The sequence below is a fragment of the Lineus longissimus genome, chromosome 16 (assembly GCF_910592395.1).
Source record: "Lineus longissimus chromosome 16, tnLinLong1.2, whole genome shotgun sequence".
Classification (NCBI taxonomy): Eukaryota; Metazoa; Nemertea; class Pilidiophora; order Heteronemertea; family Lineidae; genus Lineus; species Lineus longissimus.
This window is the reverse complement of record NC_088323.1, coordinates 5,752,506-5,766,437: the sequence shown is the minus strand read 5'-3', so window position 1 is coordinate 5,766,437 and position 13,932 is coordinate 5,752,506. Positions and strand designations below refer to the sequence as shown.

Sequence of the window (13,932 nt, the reverse complement as noted above, 5' to 3'; positions counted from 1 at the left end):
AATAAAGAGTTTTGCCTGTCCTAATTTACTTTTGTCAATTCCTTTCTTGTGTTGTCTTCAATTATTTCAGCTTACTGTCAAAAAAGACACTTGTCCAAGACAATACTCAGCTTGGATGCTTCAGCCCGATCGACTTTGGTGTTACTTGCAAACACACCTGGTGTTAGCTTGGGTAACCATTTATTCCCAGATGCTAACAGCTCAGCATGCTAACATCTTATAAAAGAGGCTGGGGATTTTCTACAATTGAAAATACTAAAGCTTGAAAAAGCTTCTCTTATTAGAGGGAAGGTGTAATTCTTCAAATCCTCAAATTTCTGATACTTTTTACATACTCCCCTCTACCAAACGCCTTGACTTGCTGCTGGTCAGGTTCAAGCAAAGAAATCATGATACGGCATTGTTCATCCTCTAAACATCCCCTGCCTGCCATAGCTCTGGGGTCATATGCTAACGCTATTAAAAGCTAGCCAGTCAGGTCTGAGTTATAGTTTACACCTGGTCGGGTTAATGACTGAAGATCAAAGCCGAGATGTGGCTATAAATAGATTCAATATAAACCTCACCACAGAGGCTTCTTGTGTGCAAACCTAGCAGGAGATGCGATGTGTTTCCATATTCTCGGCAGGAACAAGTCACATCTGTAAACTGACTCATTTTTACCGGCATTTATTTTTGCAGTGTTTGAGAATATGATTATAAAGATATCAATTTGCAAATATAAAATTGTTTTTGATTGAAAGAAACAGAAGAAGTTTTTGAGTTTGCCGAAATAAAAATCAGTGGCTTAGTCACCAGTGGTTTGAGTGCTGGGCTCATAATCAGAAGGCTGTGAGTTCGACTCTCCAAAGATCAACACTGTTTCGTCTATGTGTGCTTCAGCAAGACACTTAGCCCTACCTGCTTCTCTCAACCAAGGAGCAAATGGGTAACTGGCTGGCATAGATGACGAAATGTGAATGCTCGCCCTGAGCACTGAAGCATGCAGCTTGGACACGTGATAGACCCAAACGAGTTGAGCTTGAAAGGAAATGTACAGGCCATTAGCTCAGGCAATATCAATCACGCCAAGGTGCATGTCCGAGGGTGAATACTGAAAGACTCCATTTTAATATCACATGACAGCTGACTAATTCAATTGATCAGCTGAACAATAGTAATGGCCAGGAACAATGTAAGTGAAGGTCATGAAAACCTTCTGCGGCATCAGTACCAGGAATAAGTGACTAATTTGAAGTAGATTACAATGTGTCCTTGAGCAAGTCACTTGTCGTATGAACATGATACCTTGAGCAAGTCACCCAACTGCCATCTGACATCTGGCACATCAGACAAACGCAATACAAACAACGTGTTGCATGAATACGCTTTGTATGAATTGCTCCTGTTGAAAGGGATCGCAATCAAAACACAGTAGAAATTGGAAACAAAGACAGCAGTTTCAAACTTGATGTTGACCTGATGAATCCCCACATACAGATGTGATTACAAACATGGTAGGCTTATTCCATCATGTGTACAGTACTGGTCAGAAACCCCGCCTTTATCACGTGCAACATGTTGTTACTTCTGACCATGACAGTAGTTTCCTCACAATCTATGCAGCAGTCATTGGACCACACATATCACCACTTTTACTGCCAGACTCACCATTTTGACAAAAAGGAGGTCAACGGAAAAGAAATATTTTGTGGAAGGAAACGCGGACTTGTGTTGGTTGATTTAGGATGTTGCGTCTTCACCTGGTGACATGCAGGTTCAACTTGTATTTGAAAATAGTCATAGTCTGTAATGATCTTATGTACTGCTTGACACTCAAACAAGGTTTCAATATTATGAGTAGAACCTTGAGCAGGAAACCAACCAACAGAAAAATTCTGACAAGAAAAATGAAATCTTTCAAAATACTATGCAGCAGAGGTGTGTATTCTTTCAGGTTTATAAAGCCCGCACTGCAATATCTGTCACTTAATTTTTATTATCGTTTTAAAAACTGAATGAAATTGGCCTGAGATGAAAGGCCCAAATTAAGCCCTGAATGGCTTAAATATAAAATAAGCCTTTCTTATATAGGTGACAACTAATAGGAATGCCAATGTCAACAGTTAAAGCAGATTATATTTCTAAATCGCTTTGTAATCAAAGGATTATTGAGACTGGATATATTGCGACTACTAGAGGCATCTTGTGTCAAGTTGAAGAACTGGATATTTTTCATGCTAGATTATTTACAACAGGTTTGATTTCGACAAACTGCAGAGCTATAAACACACCGCTGTCAAAGAGTCTCATTAGTCACTGATTGAAATTTTTTTTAAAGTTTCTAACTCTGCTTCTCCTTTTATAGCCATACATTGTAGACTTCATTCATGGCGACGCATCTTCCCTTATCATGTGTCAATCGGATTTTTGTCCGAAAACATGCCAGGAAGGGGTTGGGCAACATACCAACCTGTGCCAAAAAAAACCGGCCAGGTCTATAAATGCTTTAGCTGACTATCGCTTGACAAATCACATGGTATTTATGAATGAATACCTTTCCCACTCGAGCAGAGGCTCGGGAGTATTTGACACTTGAACAAACGCTTTGTCCGAGGACATTCTTCTCGATAATGGGTTTGTCATGTCATTACTCTTCTCTAAACTCTATGTAAACGAGCCTAGTCTTACACAATGAACTAAGTGCGCATTTCTAAAGGCCTCGCTTTGCTTTGATCTAGGGCCTACTTTGTGTCAACTTCACAGGCGGGCGAGTTTGTACTGAGATTTACAAATTGAAACTTCAGTTATCGTGTTTTACACCAGATGCACGGCAGTTTGTTAAGACAACTAATATAGGACATCCATTATAGTGGAACCTCTCCTCTCTTTTAAGGCACCCTCTGCATCAAGGACACTAGTTTCTGTCCCATATTGGTCGTTTTCACTCAAATTGACCTCCTCTAATCAGGACACCTCTCTAATAAGGACAACACCTGTCAGTCAGAAGGGTGTCCTTAATAGATAGGAGGAGACCAGAGACCCCTGGTGGAAACCATACACTGGTGAAGAGAAGTGCCTTCTCTATCACATGAGTGTACCTAGACTGACCGGGAATTGAACCCGGGACCTCAGAGGTGACAGGCCCTGATGTTTCCACTGTGCCACACCGACAGCCCAGGCACTGTCCCGGGCACTGATGGCATGGTACCTATTGACATGGATATTTCGACCAAATATTCAAGTAATTCGTATACATCACAAGTGTATGCTACATCCAAGTCTGTTTGTAGAAAGCCACTTAGAATTTTTCTGCAAATATTTGAGTCTCATATTGAAAGGTTAATTTCACTTTCGAGTGTCAAACTTTTCCATTGTCCTCTGTCCTTCAGATCAGGTTTTTCTTGTACAAGTGTAATCGTTTCTCCTCTGTGACGTGTTTGCTTGCCAAAGTCGGAGGTGCTTTGATCAGCGAAGATACGTCAAATAACATACATGTATGAATGTGGGGGCTTTCATTTAAAGATTTTTCGAAGTTTATTTCACATTTTTTGGTTTGGTGATATGCAGACAACTGTTATCTGCCTCTGTGAAATCTGAGCACATCAATTTCTTCCATTATCTCCTGTTGTCATTTAGGCTCATCTTCTGTGCGACATGCACCTCGTTTTGCTGTGATGGGTCACACATATCATTAGATTGCAACAGTATAATGCACCAGTATCTTTCCAACAAATTCATGATCACCATCATCACACACATAACCCGGTGCATCAGGGCAGAGACCTGTATTCATCCGCGACCGGAAGTGTGGCACAGTCACATAGAGCTTATCAAAATGTGAAGTTGTGGTAAATACATGGCTGGGATGGACCAAAGTGGAATTAATTCTCAATCTGTGGTTGATTCTTAATCTACAGAGTCAGGCCATCACAGAAATATGCTTTTTGATAATATATTTAAGAAAATGTGGTCTCACTGGTCAGTTTAGAACTTGTACTTTGACAGGGCCATATCAATGCGGCAGTGACGTTTTGATGGATATGGTGTACGGAAATATTTTTTTCTCAGGCAATCGGTATTGGAATTTTTTAAAACTTTATTATGCTATTGGCAAAGGGTTCTTCAAAATTTTGTGCAGATTGATTGGTCCAAGGTGTACTTTTTTTACCAAAACATATGCACAACAATGTACATGTAATGTACACAAGTTTTAATAGAGGACTCTGGCCATCATTATCATTTTTTTGTTTTCAACCATAGAAGGGCAAGCTTACAGTACACATGTACATTGTATACCACACACGTTATTAGTATTTAGAGAGAAAACGCACCACCAACCCGGGAAACCAGACCCATTTTACGAGAAGGCCCAAACAAAAACAATAGACCCCCAGAAGGAACACAATAAAACAGACAGTGCAAGAACAAACCCCACAGCAAAACTTCAAATAAGTTCCCAGCGGCGCCACCTGCTGCTGTAACTTGGTACAGCGCCATGGAGAATCCCAATAAGAAGAGATATCAGACGCGACTTCTATCGACAAATCCCGACAAACATGCCATGGCTAGATTTCTCAACATGATATGCCCTAGCATGCAGCCTTCACGCACTAAAACAACAAGAAATCCAAAGTCCGAAACCAAACATCGTACTGGTCAGAAGTAAATTCCTTGTTGCGCCCAACATCTCCGTAACACCATCTTCACACTCTGCCTCATTCTTCTGGCACACCTTGCATGTTTCATTTAACTTTCAAGGACACCTCACATTATGAATTTCATGTAAACATGCTCTAGTGAAATACTGTACTGTTGCATTGGACGAGAAATGTAACTTCTGACCGGCACTAAAAACCCTTCAATTGAAAGAATCCACACCTAACCGATCCCTCTAAAAGCCAGGAGCACACAGAGGTATAAATGACTGGAAGATTATGTCGCAGAGGTTTTCGAAATCTTTTTTTACGTCAAGTAATCGGATGTTTTTATTTGTGGCATTGTGTCATCGAAGACTAAGATGACGAAATGCTGCGAACAAAACACAACGATCGTTTTTCAAAATAGTATTTTAGAGATCTCTGTGACATGATTTTGCCATGAGTCATTCGGTGTGCTCCCACCTTTACTAAAGCCATCCCTGATTTTCTCAATCAATCAGCCTTACCTTGTTTGTGCTATGATTATAGAATAGGCTTGCGCCTAACACCTAAAAAAATATCCAGCAACTGTCAGTATCAAAGACAAGACAAGACCAGATGATCACCTGGGGTTTGTTTTTAATTGTACAGTAATTTCTTTCTTCAACGTAACGTAAATAGAGGTAACACTTGGCAAAATTTCAGCAGAAAAAACTCACCGTCATGAAGTCACCACAATCCAAATTCCGATACTAAGTCGAAAGCCATATGTCAATTTTCACATTGGATAAAATCAAGAATCGGCTTTGTTTCTAAGCAAATCTCTTAAGAAATCTCATGATTAATTCAAGATTCTTGACGAGTTCCCTCGGGCAGTTTCAGAGTATTGTGATAGAGTAATTTATTTGTAATTGAACAAATACTTGGTCAGCCAACCAGTGAAGAAATATTATGCTTGCTATTGTGTTGGCCAGTGGCCGGTGATGACAGGACAAAGAGGTGTGTTTGGACAGGTACAAAAAAATTGTGTGGCCAGAAGGGTCGATTTCCTGGGGCGGTGTTGCGTGCAAGGACTGGTCAGGTGACCCTAGTGTTTTGTAAGTTTTCTATTCATTACACAAACTCCACACGTTTTTGGTCTAACAACTACCTCTTCACAACAAACCATGATATTTATACCACCTAATTGAGAATCTGAGTCCAATTAACAGTGTGGTGGTGATATACCTAGTCCTTGTGGTGTTATCATGCAGTTTTAGAGGACCACTATTGATTGATAAACAAGACCCAACATGTTCAAATCTCATGAAATATTACAGGACAGGCAAATTCTTGCAAAGGCACACTCCAAGAAAACAGGTTCACCATTGAGAATCCATTTCCCAGCTTGGCGAGAATCAAACTGGTATTCCAACTTGCTGAGCTGGCTTGATTTAGTAACTTATTTAGTAACTTGGGCATTAAGCGCATATTTTGGCTGTTCTTCTTATGGTGCACACATTTTCCCACTCGGGCACTATCGAGGACAGGCTACTCGTTAAGTTGGAAAGCCTGCCTTGAATACACAGCATTAAGATGATGATTCTCGGACAGTTGGGGAACTGATTCTCCAGGTTAAGGTTCCTTTCTCATTTTCACGAACCAATTTTAAGAAATTACCTGATGGTGTTCCAAATGTGGATCGTGATGGTTGGCCTGAAAAGATACAAAATAGAAGAAGATGACATCACAAGTCCTAAATCAGACAATCCACTTCAGAGGACTGAGGATATTGATATTGTACAGGCCGGCTGAACATGGCAGAAAAAGAATAAACTGGTCACTCAAAAGTAAATTTCAGAACCCTTTCCTGTCGAAACAGGATGAGACAAGAGTATACAGATTTTGATCAATTTATCAAATTCACCAGATGAATAAGGGGAAGATGACACTACAAGTTCAAGACATCTTACCATTACATAACACTTTCAAGAATAATCACCAACTTGGGACAAACCCAACTGGTCCACCCCACTTCACACAAATCAGACATCCTCAACCGACAACGCAAATTACTGCCATGGTGACATAATCACGATTAAGCAACCCTACAGAGGAAGTGTTACATAATCCTTTCTTGAGATGGCTCGATATCTGTAGTTATCTTGTTAAGAATGAGCACCAGTTCCTCTTAATTTGACGAGGACTTGTTTTATCTTGATCAGGCGTCCTTTTCCAGACAGGGGGTCACTAACGGGTAGAGCAATCTGTGCAACTTTCTCAAAGGGGTGTACTGCTCGCATCAACAGAAGATAGTGCAGTTATCATGCATGCAAATTTGCCGAAACTTGGTAGCTATAGTATTTGTATTCCTGTCTAAACAACAGCAATGTTGAAATCAATATTCAGTACATATTTACATAGTTGGGAATTATCTTAATTAGAAATTTCAGAATTCTAATAAACAACATAGCCCTTTAAAATTCACAAGACGCTATAGGGTATTTCAAGCATTTGCCAAAATAGAGTACTAGACACAAAATGTGGTTTGACAGGCTAATGTTGACCTTGGTTTGTTCATAACTTTATACTAAACCAAAATGCAGCGTATAACGATAGTCGTAGTTCCACCTATCATAAAACCCCGTGTTTTTTCAAGACCCGTGTCTTCGCCGTGTGTCAAAAAACCCGGGGCGCACTTACACCTATCAGTGGTGTTAGATAATGGTTAACAGCCCCGGCGACAGGTGCGCTGTAGGTAGGGAGCTCTCCTGTGTTTCTTTCCCGTTGGAGGGGAATTTTGCGTGCGCAATACCGAGGCAACCACACCGTGTCATCTGTCGCCGGGTCTTCGAACTTGCAATTGCCGGGGCTATTCAGATTCCACCTATCAAAAAACCCGTGTTCAACACGGGTCTAAATTAGCCCCCGATTAGCCCCATCGAGCTCGATGGGGCTAATAGACACGGGGATTTGACACACGGGTCTATTTAGACACGGCAATTCACAGGTGTAAGCGCAAAAGACACGGGGATTTGATAGGTGGAAGTACGACTGATGACTCTGGGCCTTCAATGGGATGTCGATTAAGTTCATGTTGGCCTTGTAGGCCTTCCATGAGATGCCGATCAAGTTCATGATGGCCTTGACCTTACCTTGTTCCACAACATCCTTCCTGCACAGTTTCTTATCAGCCGATGCCAGCCAGGATGTTGCATGATGGGAGTGACAATATGGCATTATCACATCCTAAAGTCCGAAATCACTAATACCAGCATCAATTAAGGGGCCATTGTTCCAGAAATGGTTGATAAGGCCATTTCCCCTTTAACATTGTTAACCCTCGGCATGTTGTTCCAGTAAAGTTTCATAAGGTCATTGTCTTTCAGTTGAAGTTGAGGTCATTTCCCCTTTAAGTTCTAACCAGCATTGCAGTGAGGGTTGATAAGGCCACTACTCCTTTAAGTTTAACCATCATCCATAGTTTGCTGCATGACGCTAGAGAAAGGTCAGAGGGTTAAAGGACCAAGCAGCTGAATCATGTCTATTATTGTTCAGCTGGATCATGTTTGTCATGAATATGAAAGCCCTCTAGGATAGCCTACGTCCTTCATCACAAATTTGTAATTGAATTTGAATTAGAAATTTCCTTTAATTTTTAACATACTGAATATGAATTTCAACATTGCCATTGCGTGGACAGATATACAAATACTATACATACCAAGTTTCATCAAAGATGTATGCATGATAATTGCGCTAAGGCAGTGTATTTAACTGCACTGGAAATGTATTGGCAGAGTGGAGCCCGCTTGAAAAACCCCAGCTGTGTTGAAAGTCTAGACCCAGCTGCAAACTACAAAAGCGATTTCAGACAAGGCACGTAAAAAATTGAAATATACAATCAAACTATGAATATTCCGAGAATTAACATACCACTGGCCATTGCTTGAATGATTATTTTACACCACTGCTTGATTTTTTAGTCTCTTTCAACATTGTATTTGAGGCAGAAATGATTTTTAGAGCGTGATTTGTGTAACACTACATATAGCGGCGCAGGGTGGCAAGCGGAGGTATTATCCTCCTGGCCAGAGAAATCCCAAGCCCAAATTGTCCCTTTAATACCGATTGATCACCAGGACATTTATCACTTTTTTTAGGCTCTGCTGTGACAGCGCATGTGCCACACAACCGTATTTCATGGAAGGATTGTTCTACAGACAGCTGTGGTCAAAGCTGGGGCACACATGTTTGAATGTGCACTGATATAAATCAGCCCTACATCGAGTCCATACATCTAGCTAGATCTAATCCATACATCTATATTCCTAGTTACATAGGCCCAGCATCATGACATGTCTAGACACAAGTATGTAAAACATGTAGTCAAGCCTATCTTCCATCTTTGACCTGAATTTGATTAATCTGACACTTAAGCCCAGCATCATGACAGGTATAGACAAATATGTAACATATGTAGTTAAAGGCGTATGCAGTTCGTAATAACTGGTGGTCCAGCAGGAACACCAGATGACTCGGAACCTGGACTAGGCAAGTATTGTCCGGAGTTCAGGATTTTGATTCTCCGGGGTGGGTTTGAAATCAGGTGCAACAGTATGCACTAATAGCAAAGTGAAATATAGGTCAAGTACGGCCAGCGATATGTTTTATGCGATATGGACTGGCCGTATATTGGTTCTTGCAGCGAAATCAAATCGCAACATACTTTCATTTCACTCAAAAGCTTATCACCGGACAAAAATAATCAAATTGTATACAACTTTGCTGGGCATATCCAAACATCATTACATTTGACTCGCCAGGAATTTAGGTTATCTCTGACAATTCCGTTGCAAGTTGTTCATTCGTTCACTTTTTCATTGCACTTGAATATTATTAGGCCGTTATTCATCTGAAGTTCGGTTAGATTTGATCTACTGTAAAACAGGTCAGGAGCCGACATGACCTTTGAGGGAAGACATCCATACATTCGTTTAACAGAGACCTGAACTCACTGGCTTATACGCGTACACAGCAGCTCCACCGACAAGATACAGGTATCTAAACCTCATACCCAGCTGTCTTCAACATGGCACAATGTCTACAGTCACACTGCCTTAAGGTTCCAGTGATTGGGGTTAACCTCCATAATTTTCCATGGGACAGTTGGTATACTAATTACTGGTTAATAACTCCATTGTATAGGGGTCATTAAGCATTTTAGCCATTATCTTCAGAGAGTTGAACCTTGTGGCATCCAAATTGCACTGATTAGGGAAATTATGTAGACTCTTTAGTCTGACTAACAGATAATTGATAGGAAGACGACACAGTGGACTTGTATGTGTACATTATGACAATACAGAAAGTATTTCAGCAGGTCAAGATTCAACTGAATCATACTTTCTTTTTTCAAATTTACAATTCAACATTCGTACGCCCGATAGCAAGAGGCACATGACACTATTTGTCATGCCATTCTTGCCGATAGCATTTATACAGAAGTCAATTTGCCCCACCTGGGGGTGTACCCCTTTGCATCATAGCCCTACAAAGTCCTTTAAATAAGGGCTCAACAGAAGGAGATACGCCAAGTAATGCCAGTATTAGTGACTTAATTTGTTTTTTAAGCAACCAGGTCCTTTCAAAGCATAACTCTAAAAACATCTCCGACAATTGTAAAACCGTAAAACAAATAATTTTCATTCAGCTTTTCCTACCCAAACACTCGCAAAAGCCTACTTACTGATAATAACACTGAAGGGGTAGGCTACCTGAGGAAATGGTAGTTTTTTATGTGCAAATGATGCCCCAATTATTGGGTATCAAGAATTAATAAAGTAGAGTCTTTATTTATTCTTGGTAAGAGGGATGTTGATGAATAACAAAAACTCTAGCAAAAACAGACCTTAACTTTTGGCCATTGACCCATACCCGGCCCGTGTGTTGTATACGCATTCATACATAGGCCTAGCAGTATTAAGTATACTTGGACATAGTCCAAATTGTCACAGCTGCGACTAAAGCCGGCCTCAAATCACAGCCATGAAACTAAATAACATCGAACTTTGGATACTTTTTCATCAAAAGCGCTTCTCAAAGATCTACTCACTTGAATTCTGACAGGCATCCTCGGTTCTCTTCTGGTGTTAAACGAATTGCTTTGCATCACTACCGAACTATCTCCTCTACCCTGAATACTATAAAACGACCCTACCCACATAAATAAGATAGATGTGACCAGACTAGGCAATCTAAACAATTGGATTATACCATTATGCCTGATTTGGCCAACACTGGGGGTGTTGGGTATGAAAGCCGGTGATTTGGCGGTCTGGGTACACAGATGGTAGGGATTATAAGCAGTCAATAACATACAATGCTGCATATGATTTGCTAATCAATTATGTTGTAATTAGCATGCCAGACTGGATTTTATGAAGGGGTTAATAAGGGCTTTGCTGCTGCAGCTGGGTTTGAACCCTAGTCAAAATCAAAAGGGTATGAGCCCTTTGCTTGTACCTAGATGTTACGATCACACCTACTTCGGTATTATGCCTGATATTTTAGACCCCCTATCATGGAAGATTTTCAAGCTGTAGGCCCCTATCAGCTGAGTAAATGTAGTTGAGTCTCAGTTAATGCAGCTAGTGATCATGAGCGCCAAACAAACAAGCAATTTTAATCGCAGCTACCAGCAATTATAATCGCTACTCTATGCGATAAATAGATCTCCGTTTACGGGAATAACTGGAAATCGTTGAGTTTGATATTCTTCAAATATCTTGGGAGGTCATATTCAATACGATCATGTGATCGGCCACACTGCCACACTGCCGTAATCAGCCCATAGGCCTGACCGTGCAAATCAAATTAGCACAATTGGGAAGTAATGAAATTAGATTTACGACGCCCCAAATTAGAATGAAGATTTCAAACAGAATAATTATATCTGTCAAGACCAGGTTAAACTTTTTCTGGACGCTCGTGCTGCCACCTGGCTTCTTGACACAGAACTGAAATTCAATCAAGTTTTAGTTCTCCATGAACTCCGTAGCATCCTGAGGAAATCAGGGGTTAATGTTTGCTTCTCCGGCCCTGCACACAAACCCCAGAGACATTCGCCCTCATTTGGTGACGTAGCCAGGGCAGAAGTGAGTACGCCCAATCAGAGCGTTGCTTACATTTGAGTCTGGGAATTTCAAAAAGCGATATACAAACTCGCACTCATTCTCCGGTGCAGTGGATAGTAGTGATAGTAATCCTACACTATGCTTGAATGTCATGGCTGCTTTGGAGAATGAATCGCATTTGATCATGCCGACAACGAGAGAGCAGTGTCTCCTTCGAGGTGCGCACTGCAACCTCGATTCTTGGAGCTCTGAGTGCGGTTTTCATTCATATAAATCATAGAAGTTCGGTACCAGAACCGAGGTTGATAGTTTAATCTCGGTGCTGATTTAAAGGTGATGTATGCCTGTATTTCACCAAATGAGGCCGAAGGTCTCAGGGGTTTGTGTGCAGGTCGGGAGAAGCAAACATTAACCCCTGATTTCCTCAGGGTGACTCAGAAGGGTAGAGGGCATTGGTACACTGATCAGCGCCATGATCGGCAGAAGTTAGAAATACAATTTTGAGATTTGGTATTCTATCTGTGTGTTATATTATTTTTACACTTCAACCTACCTGTGGTGGCTGGGCGTAGCTACCATATGCTGCTGGATTGGGTGGCTGGTACCTCGTCCCACGATAGTAGTTTAACCAAGTTGCTGGAGGTGGATACTGGGCAGCGGCTGGAGCTGGGGCAGGGCCAGGAGTGTTCGGGGTGGCGCTGGGCGACATGCTTCGTTTTACTGTGTTGTAGTAAGGTCTTGGCTGGGCCTGCTGGAAAGAGAGGAAAACAAACATTTGAAATCAAAAGGCTTCTTTTTAGAACGCGTTCAGACAGTTGAAGTGAAGGAGCAAGGGTCAGGTGTGTTTCAAGTTGGTGCAGGCAGCATGCTTATTCTTACTTTGTTTCAGTACTATAGATCCACACTTTTTCTGTGCAAGACCATTCCACGTCAATGCCCAAACTCAAACCTTGGACAAGCAGCATAGGCAAAAAGCCCAAAGACACAGGGTGTGCCAAAAATTATGTAAGCTCTGCCAGTAGAGAGATCACCGTCTTCTCTCAAAAAATCGATGCATCATTTGCCGACGTTTATTCAACATCAGAGACCCTAGTGACATCAGCGTCATTGTGGGCGTTGTCATGGTTTCCTGTGATAAATCAACGTGAGATGCTACAGGCTAACATTAAGACGACAAGAACTGAGAAAATCTCTGGCATTTTCTCTAAGATGCAACAATTTGATGTCGGAAGATGATAACACTAACAACTGTTATCCTCGGTGAGAGCACAATAATTGTTGCTATGGTAACCAAGGTCGCAGTTGTGGGTGTGTCTTGATTCGATAATCTTTAGATGAATTGATTTAAAGTCGTGATATAGCATTCTTCAAAATAGACTTGACACATTGTCGACAGTTGAATTACATGTAGACCATTTTTACACTACAGTATCAATATCAAAGGGGTCATGGGTTCAATTTCTGAGACCACCATTCCACTGCCTTAAAGAGGGACTATAGGCAGGAGCAGAGGGGTTCAATTGGCCATCTTCAGGTGACTAATATTAGTATTAAGGGCTCTGGGTCATGTAAGATTCAGCACTAAATATATTCCTCGTACAAGCGTGAATCATTTCGACGCACTGTGAGATGTGAGAGACCCCTATTGACGACTTCTTGTAATTTCATCTTGCCTGCCTAGCTGCTGCATATACTGTCCCTTTAAGAGATGAGGTGCTTGCGCCAAAAAGAACGTTGTGGTGCTTACTCTTGCAAGCACACAGAACACGCCAAATGGAACCTAGCGTCAGGTGTCCAGAGGAATAACGGCTCCATCTTTAGGTGCTGAAGGAACACGAAGAGATTTTGGACTAGCTACGTCGAGTAGGATTTCGAAATATGTCCCAGTTCTCAACAATTTTCTCAAGTCAACAGGCATGAGTTAACAGGCGGCCTAAACCAGAAAACAACAGGCATGACAGGAAATGGCACAACCAGGTCAAGGAAATGAGTCCATGTGAGGAAACATGACTAAAATTATTCACGAAATCTTACCATGTTATGAAATATTGGATTCATCCTTCACCGATAGTCATCTGGACATCAGTTAAATCCTAACAGAAATGTCCTCTAGGCCAATTAAAAACACCCCAATGATTTTTAGGCTTCTAAAACTAGGCCTACTTCCTTTAACGTTCTAAACTCTTTTTTAAAAGTGC

At 41.2% G+C, this 13,932-nt stretch overlaps 1 protein-coding gene across 8 annotated transcripts in view; it reads right to left on the bottom strand.

The window, feature by feature from the left end:
• The window catches only part of LOC135500711 (RNA-binding motif, single-stranded-interacting protein 1-like), a 72,617-nt gene that overhangs the window by 52,559 nt on the left and 6,126 nt on the right, over positions 1 to 13,932 (bottom strand). For 5 of the 8 annotated variants that reach the window (XM_064792332.1, XM_064792329.1, XM_064792330.1 and 2 more), the window contains 3 exons: positions 12,288 to 12,485; positions 6,279 to 6,314; positions 5,147 to 5,188 (listed from right to left, as the gene is read on the bottom strand). In XM_064792332.1, coding sequence (XP_064648402.1) covers positions 5,147 to 5,188; positions 6,279 to 6,314; positions 12,288 to 12,485 — 276 coding nt within the window. Of the gene's footprint in view, positions 1 to 5,146; positions 5,189 to 6,278; positions 6,315 to 10,713; positions 10,795 to 12,287; positions 12,486 to 13,932 lie in introns of those variants that run through there. The other 3 variants (XM_064792335.1, XM_064792331.1, XM_064792337.1) reach the window with 3 other exon arrangements.